At 45.0% G+C, this 17,915-nt stretch overlaps 1 protein-coding gene across 1 annotated transcript in view; it reads right to left on the bottom strand.

Moving 5' to 3' along the window:
• Nucleotides 1–17,915, bottom strand: part of ARHGEF39 (Rho guanine nucleotide exchange factor 39) — a 175,182-nt gene that overhangs the window by 15,550 nt on the left and 141,717 nt on the right. The window contains exons 5-7 of the mRNA XM_068272778.1: nt 17,156–17,385; nt 15,505–15,593; nt 9,203–9,296 (exon numbers count right to left, since the gene is read on the bottom strand). Coding sequence (XP_068128879.1) covers nt 9,203–9,296; nt 15,505–15,593; nt 17,156–17,385 — 413 coding nt within the window. The remainder of the gene's footprint in view (nt 1–9,202; nt 9,297–15,504; nt 15,594–17,155; nt 17,386–17,915) is intronic.

Genomic DNA, 17,915 nt, shown 5'->3' with positions numbered 1-17,915 from the left:
CAACTCTCACTGATAACTAATTACAGCCTGTAATACTCTCTCTCTACCAGGACTCTCACTGATAACCAATTACACCCTGTAATACGCTCTCTCTACCACAACTCTCACTGATAATTACAGCCTGTATTACTTTCTCTCCACCACAACTCTCACTGATAACTAATTACAGCCTGTAATACTCTCTCTCCACCACAACTCTCACTGATAACTAATGCAGCCTGTAACACTCTCTCTCCACCACAACTCTCACTGATAATTACAGCCTGTAATACTTTCTCTCCACCACAACTCACTGATAACTAATTACAGCCTGTAATACTTTCTCTCTACCACAACTCTCACTGATAACTAATTACAGCCTGTAATACTCTCTCCACCACAACTCTATGATAACTAATTACAGCCTGTAATACTCTCTCTACCACAACTCACTGATAACTAATTACACCCCATAATACTCTCTCTACCACAACTCTGATGACTAATTACAGCCTGTAATACTCTCTCCACCACAACTCTCACTGATAATTACAGCCTGTAATACTCTCTCTCTCCACCACAACTCTCACTGATAACTAATTACATCCTGTAATACTCTCTCTCCACCACAACTCACTGATAACTAATTACAGCCTGTAATACTCTCTCTCCACCACAACAGTCTTTAAGTTTTGAGGACTCCACCTAAGCTTCACTCACTCCCCCTCCTCCACCCCTCCCCCTCTTCCACCCCAGCTGCACTCACTCCCGAACTTCACTCACTCTCCCGTTTCATCTTTTACCGCCACAGTTTACTTTAAATAAAATTTCCCCACACAATAGTCATCATGTTGGACTATGCTGTACAGTGTACATCCTGCAACATGTATGCATGCCTTGATCAGCGGATTGAGGGTGTTTACTGTTGCCCTGGGTGTGTGCGTGTTGCTCAGTTAGAGGCGGAAGTCGCAGAGCTAAATAAGCATCTCGCAACACTGAGACGCATACACAACATGGAGATGAGCTTGGATTTCACGATCCAGACACTGGATGGAACCGTTGAAGATGAGGTGGGTGGAGTAAAGCCGGAGCAAGAAGCAGAGGTAGCCGCTAGTTGGGTCACAGTTAGAAGGGGTAGGGGGAAAAGTGGCAGGGAGGCTAGTCCCGAGTTTTCCCTCACTAATAAGTATGCTTGTTTGCGTAATATTGGGGAGGATGATTCTGGAGTAGCAATGCTGCAGCAGGATGTGCTCCTTAGCAACCAAGGGGCAGACTGCTGCAACGAGAAAGGGAATAGGAGTGCAGCTAAGGCTAGACAGGTACTGGTGGTAGGGGGTTCAATTATTAGGCGCACAGATAGGGTAATCTGTCGAAGAAACCATGAATGCCGTACAGTCTGTTGCCTCCCGGGTGCTCGGGTTCGGTATGTAGCGGAAAGAATTGACAGATTATTGGGTGGGGCTGGGGAAGACCCGGCTGTCATGGTACACATTGGCACCAATGACAAAGTTAGTGGGAGATGGAAGGTCCTCAAAAATGATTTTCAGGTACTTGGAGATAAACTTAAAGCAAGGACCTCCAAGGTGGTGTTCTCTGAAATACTGCCAGTGCCACGTGCTACATCTGAGAGACAGAGGGAGCTTAGGGAGTTAAATACGTGGCTGAGAAATTGGTGTAGGAAGGAAGGGTTTGGGTTCCTGGAGAACTGGGCAGACTTTGCAGTCGGCTACAGGTTCTACAGCAGGGATGGGCTGCACCTTAATGGGGACGGTGCAGCTGCATTGGGGGAGAAGATGGCTAAACGGTTGGAGGAGATTTTAAACTAGGATCTGGGGGGAGGCGGGAGGATAAAGTCTCAATATGTAGACAAGATAAGGTAAAAAGACAGTGGGAGCCTAACATTAGGGGGGGTGGAGAGGGGGGTGGGGACAGTGTAAAGATTAAGGAGGTTGGTAAAAATTCGAATAGTCCATTTCAGGTAAACAAAATTGGTAAATGTGGTGGTAAAAATATAAAGTGCATGGTAACCAATGCTCGGAGCCTTGCAAATAAAATAGACGAACTAGAGTTCATTCTGAATGACAAAGGCTATGACATTGTGGGAATAACCGAGACATGGATGGATGAAAGCCATGGCTGGATAGCTAATTTAAAAGGATACAATGTGTTTAGGAGGGATAGAACAGGGAAAAAAGGTGGAGGGGTTTGTCTCTTTGTTAAGAATTCTTTTACAGTTGTCCTCAACGATGAGATGGAGGAAGACTGCGAAGATGTGGAGTCCGTTTGGGTAAATATTCATGGTGGAAATAAAAGTTGCCAATTGCTTATTGGGGTATGCGACAGGCCACCTCATATTAATGAGGCTGCAGAACTGCGATTACTACAGCAAATTGAAAAAGCTGCAAGTAAAAATGAGGTCATAGTTATGGGCGACTTCAACTTTCCAGACATTGACTGGGGTATTGATGCTACCCATTCTGGTAAAAGCAGCAGATTTCTGGCAGCACTACATGACAATTACTTGACTCAAATGGTAACTGAACCAACTAGGGGGAATGCGTTACTGGATCTGATCATTTCTAATAGACCAGATAATGTATCAAATGTGCAGGTTCAAGAACATTTGGGAAATAGTGATCACAACATGATAACGTTTGATCTGGTGACTGATAGGCCACGGGGCAGCGGGACCACTAAAACTATGAATTTTAGAAAAGCAAAGTTCAATCAAATTAGGCAGGCACTAAGTTTGGTGAACTGGGATAATGTACTACAAGGGGAGGACACTGAAGGGAAATGGCAAGCTTTTAAACTTATTCTCAATCAATATTGTAGTATGTATATCCCATATGGAAACAAAATGTCTAGGAATAAAAAAAAAGCCTCTATGGATGAATAGAAAGGTTAGAGATAAAATGAAGAGGAAAAAGAATGTCTATAAGGTCCTAAAACAGGAGGGGACAGAGGCTGCACTAAGCAATTACAAGGAGTGCAATAAAAATTGTAAAAAAGAAATTAGGCTAGCAAAGATCGAAGCTGAAAATCAAATCGCTAGGGATATCAAATCTAACCCAAAAAAGTTTTACAAGTACTTCAACTCTAAAAAAAGAAAGGTTGACTGTATAGGACTCCTAAAGGATGAGGGTGGGAACTCAATGGTGGATGACAAAGGTAAGGCAGAGTTATTAAATGCTTTCTTTGCTTCTGTCTTCACAAAGGAAACAGCACTGTTGCAAATTACAGAGGCGGAAGAGTCTCAATCTTCTAACTGTAATATTAAATACTTAACACAGGAAGAAGTGAAGACAAGACTAAATAAATTAAAAATAGACAAGGCACCTGGCCCGGATGGCATGCATCCTCGGGTCCTAAGGGAATTAAGTTCAGTTATAGATAAACCCCTTTATCGTATCTTTTGTGACTCTCTTGCAACTGGCAGAGTCCCAGTGGATTGGCGTACAGCCCACGTTTTCCCATTATTTAAGAAGGGCAAAAAATCAGATCCAGGAAATTATAGACCTGTAAGCTTAACATCAGTTGTATGCAAACTATTTGAGGGGTTACTAAGAGATACTATACATGACTTCATAGTAGAAAATAATCTTATTTCTCAGCATCAACATGGGTTTACTAAAGACAGGTCCTGTTTGACTAACATGCTCAGCTTTTATGAGGTAGTGAATGCTAATATGGATATTGGGAATGCTGTAGATGTGATATACTTGGACTTTGCAAAGGCCTTCGACACTGTTCCCCACAGAAGTCTGGTGCAAAAGTTGAGGATGCAAGGACTGGGGAAGAGTCTGCGTGCATGGATAGGAAACTGGCTAATGGACAGAAAACAAAGAGTTGTGGTCAATGGATCGTACTCAAAATGGGAGACTGTTAGCAGTGGGGTACCACAGGGGTCTGTTCTGGGTCCAGTGCTCTTCAATTTATTTATTAATGACCTAGTAGATGCAGTAGTGAGCAATGTTGCTATTTTTGCAGATGATACAAAATTGTGCAGAATCATCAACTCTCAGGAAGATAGTGTCATATTGCAACAGGATCTGGATAGGATGGCTATATGGGCACATACATGGCAGATGAAATTCAATGTTGAAAAATTTAAAGTCATGCATTTTGGTCGTACCAATGGTCTAGTACCATACAAAATAAATGGGAGACAGTTGGGGACATCAAACTTGGAGAAGGACTTAGGAGTACTCATCGACAACAAGTTAAATAATCATACTCAATGCCAAGCCGCTGCAGCTAAAGCTAACAAAATTTTAGGATGCATTAAAAGGGAAATAAAAACTCGAGATGCTAGCATAATATTGCCCGTTTAACTCTCTAGTAAGGCCACATCTGGAATATGGAATTCAGTTCTGGGCACCACATTACAAAAAATATATTGCAGTTTTAGAGCAGGTGTAGAGACGAGCAACAAAATTGATACGTGGGATGGAAGGTCTCGCTTACCAAGAAAGGTTAGATAAACTGGGTTTATTTAGTCTAGAGAAAAGACGCCTTAGAGGGGATCTAATTAACATGTATAAATACATCAGAGGGCAATATAATAGCTTGGCGGATGAGCTTTCTTGTCCCTAGGCCTTCTCAAAGGACTAGAGGACATGATCTGGTAATGCCTAATGACTAGGTAATGCCTAATGATGTTGATCCAGGGATTTTATCTGATTGCCATCTGGAGTTGGGAAGGGATTTTTCCCTTTTGGGGCTAATTGGACCATGCCTTGTAAGGGTTTTTTCGCCTTCCTCTGGATCAACAGGGATATGTGAGGGAGCAGGCTGGAGTTGTACTTTGTACTGGTTGAACTCGATGGACATATGTCTTTTTTCAACCAAAATAACTATGTAACTCTCACTGATAACTAATTACAGCCTGTAATACTCTCTCTCCACCACAACTCTCACTGATAACTAATTACAGCCTGTAATACTCTCTCCACCACAACTCTCACTGATAACTAATTACATCCTGTAATACTCTCTCTCTACCACAACTCTCACTGATAACTAATTACACCCTGTAATAGTCTCTCTCCACCACTATAACTCACTGATAACTAATTACAGCCTGTAATACTCTCTCTCCACCACAACTCTCACTGATAACTAATTACACCCTGTAATAGTCTCTCTCCACCACTATAACTCACTGATAACTAATTACAGCCTGTAATACTCTCTCTCTACCACAACTCACTGATAACTAATTACAGCCTGCAATACTCTCTCTCTACCACAACTCTCACTGATAACTAATTACACCCTGTAATACTCTCTCTCTACCACAACTCACTGATAACTAATTCAGCCTGTAATACTCTCTCTCTACCACAACTCTCACTGATAACCAATTACAGCCTGTAATACTCTCTCTCCACCACAACTCACTGATAACTAATTACAGCCTGAAATACTCTCTCTCTACCACAACTCTCACTGATAACTAATTCAGCCTGTAATACTCTCTCTTTACCACAACTCTCACTGATAACCAATTACAGCCTGTAATACTCCCTCTACCACAACTCTCACTGATAACTAATTACAGCCTGTAATTCTCTCTCTACCACAACTCTCACTGATAACTAATTACAGCCTGTAATACTCTCTCTCTCTACCACAACTCTCACTGATACCTAATAACATCCTGTAATTCTCTCTACCACAACTCTCACTGATAACTAATTACACCCTGTAATACTCTCTCTCCACCACTATAACTCACTGATAACTAATTACAGCCTGCAATACTCTCTCTCTACCACAACTCTCACTGATAACTAATTACATCCTGTAATACTCTTTCTCTACCACAACTCTCACTGATAACTAATTACACCCTGTAATACTCTCTCTCCACCACTATAACTCACTGATAACTAATTACATCCTGTAATACTCTCTCTCTCTCCACCACAACTCTCACTGATAACTAATTACAGCCTGTAATACTCTCTCTCCACCCCAACTCTCACTGATAACTAATTACAGCCTGTAATACTCTCTCTCTCTACCACAACTCTCACTGATACCTAATTACAGCCTGTAATACTCTCTCTCTACCACAACTCTCACTGATAACCAATTACAGCCTGTAATACTCTCTCTCCACCACAACTCACTGATAACTAATTACAGCCTGTAATACTCTCTTCTCCACCCCAACTCTCACTGATAACTAATTACAGCCTGTAATACTCTCTCTCTACCACAACTCACTGATAACTAATTCAGCCTGTAATACTCTCTCTCCACCACAACTCTCACTGATAACTAATTACAGCCTGTAATACTCTCTCCACCACAACTCTCACTGATAACTAATTACAGCCTGTAATACTCTCTCTCTACCACAACTCTCACTGATAACTAATTACATCCTGTAATACTCTCTCTCTACCACAACTCTCACTGATAACTAATTACACCCTGTAATACTCTCTCTCCACCACTATTACTCACTGATAACTAATTACAGCCTGTAATACTCTCTCTCCACCACAACTCTCACTGATAACTAATTACAGCCTGTAATACTCTCTCTCTACCACAACTCACTGATAACTAATTACAGCCTGCAATACTCTCTCTCTACCACAACTCTCACTGATAACTAATTACACCCTGTAATACTCTCTCTCTACCACAACTCACTGATAACTAATTCAGCCTGTAATACTCTCTCTCTACCACAACTCTCACTGATAACCAATTACAGCCTGTAATACTCTCTCTCCACCACAACTCACTGATAACTAATTACAGCCTGAAATACTCTCTTTCTACCACAACTCTCACTGATAACTAATTCAGCCTGTAATACTCTCTCTTTACCACAACTCTCACTGATAACCAATTACAGCCTGTAATACTCCCTCTACCACAACTCTCACTGATAACTAATTACAGCCTGTAATTCTCTCTCTACCACAACTCTCACTGATAACTAATTACAGCCTGTAATACGCTCTCTCTCCACCACAACGCTCACTGATGACTAATTACAGCCTGTAATACTCTCTCCACCACAACTCTCACTGATAACTAATTACAGCCTGTAATACTCTCTCTCTCTACCACAACTATCACTAATAACTAATTACATCCTGTAATTCTCTCTACCACAACTCTCACTGATAACTAATTACACCCTGTAATACTCTCTCTCCACCACTATAACTCACTGATAACTAATTACAGCCTGTAATACTCTCTCTCCACCACAACTCTCACTGATAACTAATTACATCCTGTAATACTCTTTCTCTACCACAACTCTCACTGATAACTAATTACACCCTGTAATACTCTCTCTCCACCACTATAACTCACTGATAACTAATTACATCCTGTAATACTCTCTCTCTCTCCACCACAACTCTCACTGATAACTAATTACAGCCTGTAATACTCTCTCTCTCTCTACCACAACTCTCACTGATACCTAATTACAGCCTGTAATACTCTCTCTCTACCACAACTCTCACTGATAACCAATTACAGCCTGTAATACTCTCTCTCCACCACAACTCACTGATAACTAATTACAGCCTGTAATACTCTCTTCTCCACCCCAAATCTCACTGATAACTAATTACAGCCTGTAATACTCTCTCTCCACCACAACTCTCACTGATAACTAATTACAGCCTGTAATACTCTCTCCACCACAACTCTCACTGATAACTAATTACAGCCTGTAATACTCTCTCTCTACCACAACTTTCACTGATAACTAATTACATCCTGTAATTCTCTCTACCACAACTCTCACTGATAACTAATTACACCCTGTAATACTCTCTCTCCACCACTATAACTCACTGATAACTAATTACAGCCTGTTATACTCTCTCTCTCCACCACTATAACTCACTGATAACTAATTACATCCTGTAATACGCTCTCTCTCCACCACAACTCTCACTGATAACTAATTACAGCCTGTAATACTCTCTCTCCACCCCAACTCTCACTGATAACTAATTACAGCCTGTAATACTCTCTCTCTCTACCACAACTCTCACTGATAACTAATTACACCCTGTAATACTCTCTCTCTACCACAACTCACTGATAACTAATTCAGCCTGTAATACTCTCTCTCTTCCACAACTCTCACTGATAACTAATTACAGCCTGTAATACTCTCTCTCTACCACAACTCTCACTGATAACCAATTACAGCCTGTAATACTCTCTCTCCACCACAACTCACTGATAACTAATTGCAGCCTGTAATACTCTCTTCTCCACCCCAACTCTCACTGATAACTAATTACAGCCTGTAATACTCTCTCTCTACCACAACTCTCACTGATAACTAATTACACCCTGTAATACTCTCTCTCTACCACAACTCACTGATAACTAATTCAGCCTGTAATACTCTCTCTTTACCACAACTCTCACTGATAACCAATTACAGCCTGTAATACTCTCTCTACCACAACTCTCACTGATAACTAATTACAGCCTGTAATTCTCTCTCTACCACAACTCTCACTGATGACTAATTACAGCCTGTAATACTCTCTCTACCACAACTCTCACTGATAACTAATTACAGCCTGTAATACTCTCTCTACCACAACTCTCACTGATAACTAATTACAGCCTGCAATACTCTCTCTCTCCACCACAACTCTCACTGATGACTAATTACAGCCTGTAATACTTTCTCTACCACAACTCTCACTGATAACTAATTACAGCCTGTAATACTCTCTCTCTCCACCACAACTCTCACTGATGACTAATTACAGCCTGTAATACTCTCTCTCCACCCCAACTCTCACTGATAACTAATTACAGCCTGTAATACTCTCTCTACCACAACTCTCACTGATAACTAATTACAGCCTGTAATACTCTCTCTCTACCACAACTCTTACTGATGACTAATTACAGCCTGTAATACTCTCTCTCCACCACAACTCTCACTGATAACTAATTACAGCCTGTAATAATCTCTCTCCACCCAAACTCTCACTGATAACTAATTACAGCCTGTAATACTCCTAGTTGAACAGTTGAACATGGAAGCAGTGAAACATCTGTTATTATTCAGCTGGGACAATAAACCCTGATATCTCTGCTCATCTCATCAGTCTATCTTCTGCTCAGGCAAGCTTTATATCTGTGTAGCTCTCACCCGACTCATATTCCAACACTATACAGAAAACTGCCAAAATGTAACATTTCTTACATGGGGTCTCTTAGAAACTCGAGGCGATGCACAGTCACACTGCTGCACAGAAAATGGCTGGCGGGTCTCAGTGACGACATCTGTACAGAGCTTTCTGCAAGACAAGACAACGGTAATTACATCCATTCTATTCCTAGATCTACACTCCACACTAATCACCCAACAAAGCAGGCTGCCACTTACTACCAGCGTCAGTAACAGGGGACAGATGAAGGTGTGGCAGTAATTGGGGACAGATTATGGTGTGGCAGTGACAGTAATTGGGGACAGATGAAGGTGTGGCAGTAATTGGGGACAGATGAGGGTGTGGCAGTGGCAGTAATTGGGGACAGATGAGGGTGTGGCAGTGACAGTAATTGGGGACAGATTTGGTGTGGCAGTAATTGGGGACAGATTATGGTGTGGCAGTGACAGTAATTGGGGACAGATTATGGTGTGGCAGTAATTGGGGAAAGATTATGGTGTGGCAGTAATTGGGGACAGATTATGGTGTGGCAGTGGCAGTAATTGGGGACAGATGAAGGTGTGGCAGTGGCAGTAATTGGGGACAGATGAGGGTGTGGCAGTGACAGTAATTGGGGACAGATTTGGTGTGGCAGTAATTGGGGACAGATTATGGTGTGGCAGTGACAGTAATTGGGGACAGATTATGGTGTGGCAGTAATTGGGGACAGATTATGGTGTGGCAGTAATTGGGGACAGATTATGGTGGGGCAGTGACAGTAATTGGGGACAGATTTGGTGTGGCAGTAACTGGGGACAGATTATGGTGTGGCAGTAACTGGGGACAGATTATGGTGTGGCAGTGACAGTAATTGGGGACAGATTTGGTGTTGCAGTAATTGGGGACAGATTATGGTGTGGCAGTAATTGGGGACAGATTATGGTGTGGAAGTGGCAGTAATTGGGGACAGATTATGGTGTGGCAGTGACAGTAACTGGGGACAGATTATGGTGTGGCAGTAATTGGGGACAGATTATGGTGTGGAAGTGGCAGTAATTGGGGACAGATTATGGTGTGGCAGTGGCAGTAATTGGGGACAGATTATGGTGTGGCAGTGACAGTAACTGGGGACAGATTATGGTGTGGCAGTAATTGGGGACAGATTATGGTGTGGCAGTAATTGGGGACAGATTATGGTGTGGCAGTGGCAGTAATTGGGGACAGATTATGGTGCTTTCTGCAAGACAAGAAAACGGTAATTACATTCATTCTATTCCTAGATCTACACTCCACACTAATCACCCAACAAAGCAGGCTGCCACTTACTACCAGCGTCAGTAACAGGGGACAGATGAAGGTGTGGCAGTAATTGGGGACAGATGAGGGTGTGGCAGTGGCAGTAATTGGGGACAGATGAAGGTGTGGCAGTGGCAGTAATTGGGGACAGATGAGGGTGTGGCAGTGGCAGTAATTGGGGACAGATGAGGGTGTGGCAGTGCCGGTAATTGGGGACAGATGAAGGTGTGGCAGTGACAGTAATTGGGGACAGATGAAGGTGTGGCAGTGACAGTAATTGGGGACAGATGAAGGTGTGGCAGTAATTGGGGACAGATGAAGGTGTGGCAGTGACAGTAATTGGGGACAGATGAAGGTGTGGCAGTGACAGTAATTGGGGACAGATGAAGGTGTGGCAGCGACAGTAATTGGGGACAGATAAAGGTGTGGCAGTGACAGTAATCGGGGACAGATGAAGGTGTGGCAGTGACAGTAATTGGGGACAGATTTGGTGTGGCAGTAACTGGGGACAGATTATGGTGTGGCAGTGACAGTAATTGGGGACAGATTTGGTGTGGCAGTAATTGGGGACAGATTATGGTGTGGCAGTAATTGGGGACAGATGAAGGTGTGGCAGTGACAGTAATCGGGGACAGATGAAGGTGTGGCAGTGACAGTAATTGGGGACAGATTATGGTGTGGCAGTAACTGGGGACAGATTATGGTGTGGCAGTGACAGTAATTGGGGACAGATTTGGTGTGGCAGTAATTGGGGACAGATTATGGTGTGGCAGTAATTGGGGACAGATTATGGTGTGGCAGTAATTGGGGACAGATTATGGTGTGGCAGTGGCAGTAATTGGGGACAGATTATGGTGTGGCAGTAATTGGGGACAGATTATGGTGTGGCAGTGGCAGTAATTGGGGGCAGATTATGGTGTGGAAGTGGCAGTAATTGGGGACAGATTATGGTGTGGCAGTGGCAGTAATTGGGGACAGATTATGGTGTGGCAGTGACAGTAACTGGGGACAGATTATGGTGTGGCAGTAATTGGGGACAGATTATGGTGTGGCAGTAATTGGGGACAGATTATGGTGTGGCAGTAATTGGGGACAGATTATGGTGTGGCAGTGGCAGTAATTGGGGACAGATTATGGTGCTTTCTGCAAGACAAGAAAACGGTAATTACATTCATTCTATTCCTAGATCTACACTCCACACTAATCACCCAACAAAACAGGCTGCCACTTACTACCAGCGTCAGTAACAGGGGACAGATGAAGGTGTGGCAGTAATTGGGGACAGATGAGGGTGTGGCAGTGGCAGTAATTGGGGACAGATGAAGGTGTGGCAGTGGCAGTAATTGGGGACAGATGAGGGTGTGGCAGTGGCAGTAATTGGGGACAGATGAGGGTGTGGCAGTGCCGGTAATTGGGGACAGATGAAGGTGTGGCAGTGACAGTAATTGGGGACAGATGAAGGTGTGGCAGTGACAGTAATTGGGGACAGATGAAGGTGTGGCAGTGACAGTAATTGGGGACAGATGAAGGTGTGGCAGTGACAGTAATTGGGGACAGATGAAGGTGTGGCAGTGACAGTAATTGGGGACAGATGAAGGTGTGGCAGTAATTGGGGACAGATGAAGGTGTGGCAGTGACAGTAATTGGGGACAGATGAAGGTGTGGCAGTGACAGTAATTGGGGACAGATGAAGGTGTGGCAGTGACAGTAATTGGGGACAGATAAAGGTGTGGCAGTGACAGTAATCGGGGACAGATGAAGGTGTGGCAGTGACAGTAATTGGGGACAGATTTGGTGTGACAGTAACTGGGGACAGATTATGGTGTGGCAGTGACAGTAATTGGGGACAGATTTGGTGTGGCAGTAATTGGGGACAGATTATGGTGTGGCAGTAATTGGGGACAGATTATGGTGTGGCAGTGACAGTAATTGGGGACAGATTATGGTGTGGCAGTAATTGGGGACAGATTATGGTGTGGCAGTGGCAGTAATTGGGGACAGATTATGGTGTGGCAGCAACTGGGGACAGATTATGGTGTGGCAGTAATTGGGGACAGATTATGGTGTGGCAGTGGCAGTAATTGGGGACAGATTATGGTGTGGCAGTAATTGGGGACAGATTATGGTGTGGCAGTGGCAGTAATTGGGGGCAGATTATGGTGTGGCAGTAACTGGGGGCATATTATGGTGTGGCAGTGACAGTAACTGGGGACAGATTATGGTGTGGCAGTAACTGGGGACAGATTATGGTGTGGCAGTAATTGGGGACAGATTATGGTGTGGCAGTGGCAGTAATTGGGGACAGATTATGGTGTGGCAGTAACTGGGGACAGATTATGGTGTGGCAGTAATTGGGGACAGATTATGGTGTGGCAGTGGCAGTAATTGGGGACAGATTATGGTGTGGCAGTAATTGGGGACAGATTATGGTGTGGCAGTGGCAGTAATTGGGGGCAGATTATGGTGTGGCAGTAACTGGGGGCATATCATGGTGTGGCAGTGACAGTAATTGGGGACAGATTTGGTGTGGCAGTAATTGGGGACAGATTATGGTGTGGCAGCAATTGGGGACAGATTATGGTGTGGCAGTGGCAGTAATTGGGGACAGATTATGGTGTGGCAGTGACAGTAACTGGGGACAGATTATGGTGTGGCAGTAACTGGGGACAGATTATGGTGTGGCAGTAATTGGGGACAGATTATGGTGTGGCAGTGGCAGTAATTGGGGACAGATTATGGTGTGGCAGTAACTGGGGACAGATTATGGTGTGGCAGTAATTGGGGACAGATTATGGTGTGGCAGTGGCAGTAATTGGGGACAGATTATGGTGTGGCAGTAATTGGGGACAGATTATGGTGTGGCAGTGGCAGTAATTGGGGGCAGATTATGGTGTGGCAGTAACTGGGGGCATATTATGGTGTGGCAGTGACAGTAATTGGGGACAGATTTGGTGTGGCAGTAATTGGGGACAGATTATGGTGTGGCAGCAATTGGGGACAGATTATGGTGTGGCAGTGGCAGTAATTGGGGACAGATTATGGTGTGGCAGTGACAGTAACTGGGGACAGATTATGGTGTGGCAGTAACTGGGGACAGATTATGGTGTGGCAGTGACAGTAATTGGGGACAGATTTGGTGTGGCAGTAATTGGGGACAGATTATGGTGTTGCAGTAATTGCGGACAGATTATGGTGTGGCAGTGACAGTAATTGGGGACAGATTATGGTGTGGAAGTAATTGGGGACAGATTATGGTGTGGCCGTAATTGGGGACAGATTATGGTGTGGCAGTGGCAGTAATTGGGGACAGATTATGGTGTGGCAGTGACAGTAATTGGGGACAGATTTGGTGTGGCAGTAACTGGGGACAGATTATGGTGTGGCAGTAACTGGGGACAGATTATGGTGTGGCAGTGACAGTAATTGGGGACAGATTTGGTGTTGCAGTAATTGGGGACAGATTATAGTGTGGCAGTAATTGGGGACAGATTATGGTGTGGCAGTGACAGTAATTGGGGACAGATTATGATGTGGCAATAATTGGGGACAGATTATGGTGTGGCAGTAATTGGGGACAGATTATGGTGTGGAAGTGGCAGTAATTGGGGACAGATTATGGTGTGGCAGTGGCAGTAATTGGGGACAGATTATGGTGTGGCAGTGACAGTAACTGGGGACAGATTATGGTGTGGCAGTAATTGGGGACAGATTATGGTGTGGCAGTGACAGTAACTGGGGACAGATTATGGTGTGGCAGTAATTGGGGACAGATTATGGTGTGGCAGTGGCAGTAATTGGGGACACATTATGGTGTGGCAGTAATTGGGGACGGATTATGGTGTGACAGTGACAGTAATTGGGGACAGATGAAGGTGTGGCAGTAATTGGGGACAGATTATGGTGTGACAGTAACTGGGGACAGATTATGGTGTGGCAGTGACAGTAATTGGGGACAGATTTGGTGTTGCAGTAATTGGGGACAGATTATAGTGTGGCAGTAATTGGGGACAGATTATGGTGTGGCAGTGACAGTAATTGGGGACAGATTATGGTGTGGCAATAATTGGGGACAGATTATGGTGTGGCAGTAATTGGGGACAGATTATGGTGTGGAAGTGGCAGTAATTGGGGACAGATTATGGTGTGGCAGTGACAGTAACTGGGGACAGATTATGGTGTGGCAGTAATTGGGGACAGATTATGGTGTGGCAGTGACAGTAATTGGGGACAGATTATGGTGTGGCAGTGACAGTAACTGGGGACAGATTATGGTGTGGCAGTGACAGTAATTGGGGACAGATTATGGTGTGGCAGTGGCAGTAATTGGGGACAGATTATGGTGTGGCAGTGACAGTAACTGGGGACAGATTATGGTGTGGCAGTGACAGTAATCAGGGACAGATTTGGTGTGGCAGTAACTGGGGACAGATTATGGTGTGGCAGTGACAGTAATTGGGGACAGATTTGGTGTGGCAGTAATTGGGGACAGATTATGGTGTGGCAGTGACAGTAACTGGGGGCAGATTATGGTGTGGCAGTAATTGGGGACAGATTATGGTGTGGCAGTGGCAGTAATTGGGGACAGATTATGGTGTGGCAGTGACAGTAACTGGGGACAGATTATGGTGTGGCAGTGACAGTAATCAGGGACAGATTATGGTGTGGCAGTGGCAGTAATTGGGGACAGATGAGGGTGTGGCAGTGACAGTAATTGGGGACAGATGAAGGTGTGGCAGTGACAGTAATTGGGGACAGAGGAAGGTGTGGCAGTGACAGTAATTGGGGACAGATTATGGTGTGGCAGTGGCAGCAATCATTAAGTGTTCTCGTGCTTTGTTTTGTGCTATCCCTTCGTCTCAGGAAACAATGTCTACCATTTAGTTAGAAAGACAAGAGCGGAGATCACAGAGAGACGGGGTCCCATGGGCAAACTGAAGAACATAGTGTGACAGTAGCAATGGTAACATATGACCCCCTCTCTAGCTGCTATAATTGCATATAAAAAAGCCACAACATGTGCCTAGGCAAGACCTGGGAAAAAGCTGGCAAATGTTTCACTCACCTGACAGCCATCACCAGACACTCGAACCAGCTGTTCAAATCCTGCTGATTATCCGACATCAGGAGAAGCTTCTCCTTACGAAAACTCAGCTGCCATAAGGAAAACAAAACAAAACAAAAAGTGATAGCAAGTCTACCTTCGGGACTGTCAATTATAGGAAAATGGGAATACAGATACACAATCTCCAGAAAAGGTATATAACAGAGAAAAGAATGGGCAAAAAAAACACAAGGAGAATAAAAAGAAAATAAGTAGGTGGAGAAGAATGAAGAGTAAGGTGTAGAGGTTACTGGGGGGGGGGGGGGGGGGGGGTCAGAGAAGGTCCCTGGATGTGGCAGGGAAGAGTTGGGTGGAGAAGAATGACGAGTTAGGTGGAGTAGTGGTGACATCAGAGTGAGGGTTACATGAGGTGTGGGAGAGAGATGCTCAGAGATGCAGGAGGACAAAAGGGTGATATACCGTATTTTTCGGAATATAAGACGCTCCGGCATATAAGACGCACCTAGATTTAGAGGGCAAAAATCAGGGGAAAAAAAATAAACTAAACCTAGGTGTGTCTATGGTGCAGGGGCTTCTTATGGACCTCTAACTCCCCCAAAACTGTCTTTATCTAAGCTACACTGCCCATCTATACTAACACCTGCTACACTACACTTCACTTCACCCCTGCTGCCCCCACCAACTACACATTACTTCACTAACCCCTACTACAACTACACTACACTACACTACACTACACTACACTACAGTATACCACACTTCCCTCACTAACACCTGCAGCCAACCCAAACTACACTACACTTCACTAAGTAACCCCTCCCGCCAACCCAAACAACACTACACTACACCCCTGCTGCATTTCACCTGATTCTCCGCGATCCTCCCCTCCTCCATCTGCCTGTCATCACCCGAGAGTCGCAGCAGCCGTCATCTGAGGGTCCCATTAGGTGTCATCAGAGGGTCCAGCAATCCCATCCAGTATCCCCGCTGTTTAAGTGTCCAGGTTGCCGGCTCCTCTTCGCTGCAGTCATGCTTGTATGCAGCCTCGGGGTGATCACGCGGTGATTACGCGCTGCCGGGGCCGCCTTCCTCCATAGTTACGGCGTCCTCTTCTTAGATACAGTGCCCCCTTCTGCGTGACGAGCGGCGCACGTGCGCCTGACGTCATGCGTGACCCCGGCGCACATGCGCCGCTCGTCACACAGAAGGGGGCACTGTATCTAAGAAGAGGACGCCGTAACTATGGAGGAAGGCGGCCCCGGCAGCGCGTAATCACCGCGTGATCACCGCGAGCCTGCATACAAGCATGACTGCAGTGAAGAGGAGCCGGCGACTTGGACACTTAAAGAGCGGGGATCAGTCGGGGATACTGGATGGGATTGCTGGACCCTCTGATGACGGCTGCTGCGACATTGGATGACGGCAGACAGACGAAGGAGGCTAGGATCGCGGCGGCAGGATCCGGTAAGTATGTTATGGGGCGAAAATACCGTACCTTTGGAATATAAGACGCACCCACTTCCCCCCCCCAGTTTTGGGGAAGAAAAAGTGCGTCTTATATTCCGAAAAATACGGTATATGAAGGTGTAGGCCTGACAGAAGGGATGAATGAAATTTAGGTAGACAAGTTTCGGAACTCTTGAGAACTCACGCTGATGAGGCCACCCTGGCTCTGGGTATGGCCTAGCACCCTCTCCACTTGACATTCTCTCAGCGGGTAGAGGGCTAGACAGGAGAACTTATGGGCGTTCACTGGGTGTAAGGGGTGACATGGAGAGGTGACGGCCAGGACATCAGAGAATAGGAAGAGCATTCTGTGCTTCACATCTTCTCCAGAAGGTGGCACAAGAGATAGCCACCCCTCCCGGATATAACGTCTGCCTGAAAGGGAACGGTCGGTACATTGTCAGACATACAGTAGCTACTCATCTTTTGTAAAAACCCTAGATAAGCTTGATGCATTTATTTATTTTTAACGATTAATCTAAAATCAAAGTGTTCACTGTACGGGGATAGAGAACTGTTTAAGTGACCAAAAGAGTGGTTGTTAGAGTGGTTGTTAACGGATCATACTGTAAATGGGGAAGTGGTGCGCAGTGGGATTCCACAAGGGTGAGTACTAGAGCCAATAGCTTTCAGTTTTATCTATTGATAATCTAGTACAGTGCTGTCCAACTTCATGGATTAGGGTTAGGCCCGATATACTGTATGTCAGGAACCGGCCCGCGGCACGCCTGCGTATACGGTTCCCGACTGCGGGTTTGACCAGATCAAGCGGGGAGCAGCCTTATTCAAGCTACAAACAAGGCTGTGACCCCTCAGAACACTTCTCCCTGCCACCACTAGCGGTTTGCTAGACACGTCCACTCTGCTGTCGAGCGCTCACGCAATCCGCATTTTCATATTCGGGT

This window comes from Hyperolius riggenbachi, chromosome 1 (assembly GCF_040937935.1).
Source record: "Hyperolius riggenbachi isolate aHypRig1 chromosome 1, aHypRig1.pri, whole genome shotgun sequence".
Classification (NCBI taxonomy): domain Eukaryota; kingdom Metazoa; phylum Chordata; class Amphibia; order Anura; family Hyperoliidae; genus Hyperolius; species Hyperolius riggenbachi.
The sequence above is the reverse complement of the archived record's forward strand: the minus strand, read 5'-3'. Positions and strand labels throughout refer to the sequence as shown.